Source organism: Thamnophis elegans, chromosome 10, assembly GCF_009769535.1.
Source record: "Thamnophis elegans isolate rThaEle1 chromosome 10, rThaEle1.pri, whole genome shotgun sequence".
Taxonomy (NCBI): Eukaryota; Metazoa; Chordata; class Lepidosauria; order Squamata; family Colubridae; genus Thamnophis; species Thamnophis elegans.
The window spans coordinates 8,449,210-8,456,704 of NC_045550.1; the positions used below are offsets into that span (position 1 = coordinate 8,449,210).

At 34.2% G+C, this 7,495-nt stretch overlaps 1 protein-coding gene across 1 annotated transcript in view; it reads left to right on the forward strand.

Moving 5' to 3' along the window:
* The first annotated feature begins 1,215 nt into the window (after positions 1–1,215).
* Positions 1,216–7,495, forward strand: part of LOC116514129 (deleted in malignant brain tumors 1 protein-like) — a 32,931-nt gene continuing 26,651 nt past the window's right edge. Inside the window, exons 1-3 of the mRNA XM_032225588.1 lie at positions 1,216–1,299; positions 5,592–5,606; positions 6,730–7,041. Of these exons, the coding sequence (XP_032081479.1) occupies positions 1,251–1,299; positions 5,592–5,606; positions 6,730–7,041 (376 nt within the window). The 5' untranslated portion in view covers positions 1,216–1,250. The remainder of the gene's footprint in view (positions 1,300–5,591; positions 5,607–6,729; positions 7,042–7,495) is intronic.

Sequence of the window (7,495 nt, forward strand, 5' to 3'; positions counted from 1 at the left end):
TTTGGTGGCAGCTAGAGTTAAATCATATCCCAGGAACTCTGGTTTTATAAATGCTCAATTGCCAACAGCCAATGTTGGATCAAATAGTATTTGATCATGTTTTGTAAACTTTATTTGTTACTGTATTTATTTACTCGCTCACTCACTCACTCACTGAAGCCTTTTCTCTAAACTCTCAGACTAACCGTGTAAGAATACTTTTAGCCAGGAAGGCACACACTCAAAAATCTCACTTAAACCCAAAGGAGTACTTGCTGTTTTTCACCATGCATTGCTTCTAGAACCACAGCAGAGTTACTTCCCGTGTGTGCGGAAACCTGTGTGCAAACAATCTTGGGTTCAATCTCTGCCTTCAAATTCCTGTGGGTGTTTAACTGTATTATAACCTTGATTTTGCTAGCAGCCAAAATACCTAATTCTATTGCTACCTCTGAGATAGGACAGGGATGTGCGGGGGGGAGAACGTGCATTATTCTGCTCCTTGGTGTATATAATTCCAAAAATCCTGTTAGGTTCTAATGCCTAAGCAGGAGTTATATAGAATTCAGCCTCAATGAGGTATGAAAATGATCTACTTAAGGTGAATCTGGGAGAATCTTTGCAAATTCTCATGCGTTTTCACCAAATAAATATGAAAGACCTTAAAATATCGGAAATGGTTTGTAACACAGATTGGAGTATTTTGTAAATTTAAAGAGAGAAAACCAATTTCCCTTTGAACATACTGAAGTAATGTCAGGAGTCACATTCTATGATGCAGCTGAAGGAAAATGTCCTCTTAAGATGTGGTCTCTTCCAAATATCCCACAATTTTATAATCCCCTTTGATATGGAGAATGTTTCCATATATACATAGTATTTAGGAGGATTTATGGTATTCTGTTGCAATTCATTTGATATCACCTCAAATCCATAGATTTTTGCCTGCTTTCTTCCTGGAAAATATCTCTTACCAAAAAAAAAAAGAGGATGACAAATCTGGGCTTCATTTTCAAGACTGTATACACAATAAACAATATAGAGTATTAAACAAGTATAGATATTAAAAGATAAGGAAAATACCATTTGTATGCACCTATAATGTTGGCACATATTGTTTGTCATCTTGAAATTATTTCCATATCACTTCCTTTTCATCTGAATTGTTGAAAAAAAAATGCAGATCAAGTTTCAGATTCTGAACTGTATATATTCACAGGTGATCCCTGCCACAGGATTACTGTTCTAAATTCTTGGAATCTTCCCCGGAGATGGATCACCCACTGATTTTTCTTTGGGTGCTGCTACTTTCAGCCACAGGTAATATGCAGGGTTTGATGTGGGCAAAGAGATACTTGGTACCAACAAAGGAGAATATTTGTAGCTGAGGGTTGAAATGAAGGGTCCTTGGGGCTCTCTGAGCTTGGTTGCTTTCTTGCAGATGATTTATTAGCCAAACTAGGTAACAACATCAGTGCTCAGAGTGTTTATCAGTGCTCAGAGAGTACCAAGGACCCCTGAAAGGCATACCTATTTCATTCTCTCCTTATACAAGGTTGGAAATGAGCTAAATAATAATGAAGAACTTAAAAACAGACTATTTAAATATTTTAAAGCAATGACTACAATGTAGTCTACTGTAGTTTTCTTGGGAACATTATGGATATTTCTTTCTGAGATCTCCTTCCCTTCTTAATCTAGCTAAAAGCCATAGGAAACCCCTATCCAAGTACTGGATAGGTTCTGACTATGAGTTTTCAAAATCAGCTAAAGTCTCCTAAGTGGTGCTACTGTCTGGGACAGTTATGATTTATTGAAACCTATTTCATCAGTCGGACTATAAAATTTGGTCTACAGTAAGGTGACCAGACATCCCGATTTCAGCGTGACAAGCACGCTTTATAACCATTTTTCACGTGTCCCTCCGTGTTTTAAAAAAGTCCCAATTTTTTTCTGGCTTCATGTATGTTGAAAGCCCAGTGGATTTGCTTAAGAAATCCTAACCGGGGAAAGAAATTCTAACCAGGGCAAGACACAAGACACCCTGTCTAACTAACCTCTCTCTCTGTCTCAGTACTTTCATTGAAGATATTAAAACTTTAAAGCAAGAAAATGGACCCCTCCGCCCTTACTCACTTTTATAAGAAAAAATGACCCATTACCATAGAGCTGCAGGAAACACCTGGCTAGAGAGGGAAGTGACTGTTACTTCCTGGATTTTCCGGAGGGGAGGGGCACGTAGCTGGAGGGCTGCTTGTGTGGGAAAAATGGTGCTCTTCCTTTTTCTTTCAAAAATATTTCCCTGGGACTATTTAACCATTTTAATTTGCTCAGTTCTTTGTATTAACATATACATCATTCTGGATTGACTTGGAGTGTCTGCCTACTGGTAAGTGGGTTTTTTTCTTTTATTTTTTAATTTTTAAAATAATATTTTATTTATTGTGCATAGGATTTATTAAAATAGTTTTATTCTGTGTGGATTTAAGTTAAGAACTCCCTGTTATTAAGCTTTCCTCAATTAATCTCTGAGTAGATTCCCACCAACTTCAAGATCCCAAGGCCACATCTTGGAAGCTACACCTTTGCTTAGTTTATAGATGATGCCTTTCCTTAAATATGAAAATAAATACATTTATTGTTCAAATGTGTACATCTCAATAGAAATGACTCTCAGGGGTGACAACAATCCACTAAAATAATAATATAAAACAGTAATTACAAAAACAGGAGCAACTGTTATGAAAATTATTATTAAAAATAAAGAATAAAAATGGAATTATTAAGTATATTAATTGCCGCAACCACAATACAATACCTCGGTCCTTCTTTTCATTAAACTAGACATACCCAATTCCAAGGAATTAAAAGACGCTTGCTCCTGGGGAGGAAAGGTATGGCAAATCTAGACAGCATCCTAAAAAGCAAGGTGACCAGATTTCCCCCCGGTCAAAGGTGTCCCTCTTTACCAATCTGAAAATCTGGTCATCTTAGTCTACAGGTTATGAGTGTACTCAATAATTAGTCATAATTTAACCAGAACTTTACTTACATAGAAATAACTAAATAGCAGAAATTGAATTGAGACACTTGAATGGCATTAGGTTGTGAATTTCACTGAAAGCAGAAGGACAAGATAGTCCCAACTAACTTGTTTGCTTTGATTATTGTCTCAGTTTTGTGATTCTATCAGCAGGAGCCACAGACTACTCAATCCATCATATTTTCTCTAAAAGAACATTTCTGAGAAATATATCTTCAGCATAAGATATAATCAGGGTAGCTTTTCCACTTTTATATAATAAAAAAGTCATTATAAGGCTAGAGGTTTTTCTAACTTAGTAGCAGATTTAAGCACAGCTTGTTGCACGTATATTGTATATTGATTCTGCACTACCACATTCTGATTTCTTCTTACAATAGATGATGGAATAAAAAAATTCTAATTAAAAATCAAGGATATCAATGATTATTTCAGCAAATGTAGTACTAATTGCTCAGGCAAATGTTGATTAGACCTTCCTTCCTTCCTTCCTTCCTTCCTTCCTTCCTTCCTTCCTTCTTCCTTAAATGATAATTTGATTTAAATTATTTTTCTAAAAACCCACAAAATCACAAATTTGGGAATGATAGCAAAATTAGGAGCTAAGATGTAGCTGGAATGGAGTAAGATGTTAGAAAAAATATTGGTCAGCCCTTCTTAATTTATTGGTCTTCTTCTTAACTTATGCCAGCAGATGGTGATAAGAAGCCATTCTGCCATATAAGAGTAGCAAACATGTGAAATAAAAATGCACTTATGCTTAATTGCCACATTTTATCATGCAAGTGACTGTCATTATTGTAGTAATGTACATACAGTTTTTTCCCTTTTTTTCTATAATTGCCCAATGTGAAGAATGAACCTCCATGAAGCTACTTGGGGTTGGATGAATACCATGCCGTTGGTGCCCCATTCAATAGATCTGATGAAATATGGTTAAGGCTGATGCCTTAAGAATTGCTGTGTAAAGATAATGAATCCAGGAATGAAAACCTCTTAGAATGATTTGGCCCCATTTTAGAATTTGTAATTAAAGTTAATTATGTGACATTCTATATTCTTTTTATTTTATTCAAGATACATTGTAAGAATGGTTAAAATGTATGAAAGACAAATGAAGTCAAGTTAATAGAACAAAAATGGTATACATTTCAGAAATATGTGCATTGCTTTTCCATGGATATTTACCAATGCTGATTTTATTGTAAATTGAAATGCCATAAGCTTCTTCAACTCAGTATCCATCTAAATAACTTTGAATAAACATTCCAATCACTTCAATCAGAATTATTATGCTAGATAGGAGAAGAGTATTTTACATAAATTCTGAGTTTTTCTTAATTAAAAGGACTCATTCATTTATTACTATTTACAGGATAGGTTTATAATTCCTATAATATATGCTGATATAGGGATGTCAAACATGCATCATTACAGTGTTATCACATGACATACTGCAACTTTTCCTCCCTTCGCTAAATCAGGTGTGGCCGTGGCCAGTGCGTGACACATCCGTTCCATGGGCTGCGAGTTTGACACACCTGCTACAATAGATATCATATGCAAAACATCATATGTATATTTAAACACTAGGATATAAAGCCAAAAACCCAGTAATTAGTTAATAGTCATTACTAAGATTCAAAGTGGATTGATACATGCCATATTTGGTATAAAACAAATCTCACACTATAATCAACCAAATGTTTAATTTGGAAATGTTCAGCTATCATTCTCAATATGTGAGTTTGTATTGACATAATGAAGAAAGCAATGTTGTAGTTTGATATATATATATTTCTTGTGTGAATATAATCATTTCTATCTTCAAAATGCTTTAGATTATGGTGTGCCAGGGACATCAGAAAGTATACATATGTTGATTCCTGTAGCTCAAATGTAGTAGATAATTGTTCTACATCTAGAAGTAAAGTAGATTAGTCTAAATTCCTCACAATAATACAGTCAGTATTAGCTCCTACCAAACACCATTTTGTTTTCCAGTCTGGATTACTTATTACTCAAGCTATTGCAGAATATTGATCTGAGAAGAATATCTATGCAATCAAGAGATTGATTTACAGTACACGAGTGATTAAAGAGTAGCCAATATTTATGTCCCAATATTTATAAGCATTACTTAGAATTCCATTATTTTTTTCAGATTATACAAGCCTCACTTTGGATTCTGGCTGGATGCTAAAAAGAAGAATAAATAGCTAAATAAAGGGCAGGAAATAAATAAAGGGGAAATGTTAAGGTTGGATGACAGAAATGATAGTGTTACAGTACTTAGTATAGTCTTTATTGTCATTGTACAAAATAAATACAATGAAATAGGTTGAACTGGGACATGATCTCCAAAAATGTAGCAGTGTGTTTGCTTATATTAAATATTTTCCCCTAGAATTTACAGTATCTGGTAAGTGTTGTTCTTCTACTAATGGAATTGATTCGATGTCACAAATTTTCTTTAAACCTTGTGAAGTAGGTACAGAAGAAAGGGACCAGGGCATAACAATGTGTTTGCTCATATTAAATAAGTTTTTTTTTCCTTTTCTTTCTGCAGCATCTACAGTATCTGGTAAGTGCTGTTTTTCTAATGGAATTGATTCAATGCCATAATTTTTCTTTAAAGATATGAACCTTGTGAAGTAGGTACAGAAGAAAGGACACTGCAAAATATACACACTCTTCATTGTTTCCCCTTAGCCTTGAGAAATCTGACCAGGTTAAAGGGTTGGGAATGAATCACCCTCATTCAGGTGCTGCCAGCATAAATGGGAAAATAATTGTTTCACATTAAACAGATTACGAAATTCAAATATTCAGTTCTTTCCTCCTGCCTTCCACTTTCTAAATACATCAGATTCATGAGCTTTTAATCCAGGTGATAAAGGTTCCAAGATATATTAAAATAGATGATTCAAAGCTGTCCATTCTTCATGACAGAGAACTATATACTTGCCATATGAACCTTCTTTAATTAATTTTGAATACACACACAGAGAGAGACAGACATATATACACACATAGATGTATACACATACATATATTTACATACACACAGACACACACACACACACACAGACATACAGAGGGAAATTTCCTTGTATATAAACTTAGTACAAGATCATATTTCAATCACAAATATGAAGATATATCAGTAAAGAAAATGGACTTTATGAGTAATTTTAAAAGGTTATGTGCTAATATTAGTTCTGCAAATACTAGTATAGAAATACTGTTGGAAATGTCCACAGGTTAAATGTTTTTTCTCTGGATATTTTGCCCCTGCAGCGTTATACTGTGAGGGAAAGAAAATTTCACTAATTACCATATATCATTTTTAGTGATCAAGTGTAGTACTGTTACCCCAAAACTGGGAGTAATTATGCTCCACTATAATTAACCTAATTATAGATTTTATGCTTTATTTCTTTTCTTTAATGTAACTATTTCACATGATGCTATTTCACACTCAGAAAGGTTGCCTAGTAAATCTGCATAAAACTTCTAAAGTTGAATACTAAGAACTATGACTACTATGAAATAACATATTCTATGTTTTTCATAAAATAGGTTTATACTAATCCTAATTAATTGGCAACATTTTGAAAAATCGTTTGCTCATCTTTGGAGTATCAAATGCCTCATTATTTCCAGTTTCACATTCATAAACATGGATTCTGATTCATCTTTCTCAGATAAATCTATAAGACTGGTCAATGGAAGTCATACGTGCGAGGGACGTATTGAAATCTTACGCAATGGATTGTGGGGGACCGTCTGTGATGACTCCTGGGATCTAAATGATGCAAAGGTCGTGTGCAGGCAGCTCGGTTGTGGAAATGCAATCAAGGCATTGCAAAGCGCTCCCTTTGGTCAAGGCTCAGGAAACATAACGATGGATGATGTGAATTGTAAAGGGACTGAAAACAGATTGGAGGAATGTTCTCATAGAGGATGGTTCACTCATAATTGCAACCATGGAGAAGATGCTGGTGTCAAATGCTTAGGTATCTTCTGAAATATAAGGACACAAAGGAAATAAATGCTATGTGTTTACATATTTTTCCTCCAATGGAACAGTTTTAATGGTTTGAATATATGTCTTTGTGTGTGTGTATGTATGTATGTGTATGTATGTATGCATGTATGCATGTATACATACATACATACAATATTATACATATCTTCAAATAAAGGGAAAAAAGGATATACATTAAAAGGATATATTAAAATAGATGCATCAAAGCTGTCCATTCTTCATGACAGAGAACTATATACTATGAACGTTCTTTAATTAATTTTGAATACACACACAGAGAGACAGACAGATATACACACATACATGTATACACACACACAAACACATACACAGAGAGGGAAATTTTCCTCGTATATAAACTTAGTACAAGATCATATTTCAGTCACAAATATGAAGATATATCAGTAAAGAAAATGGACTTT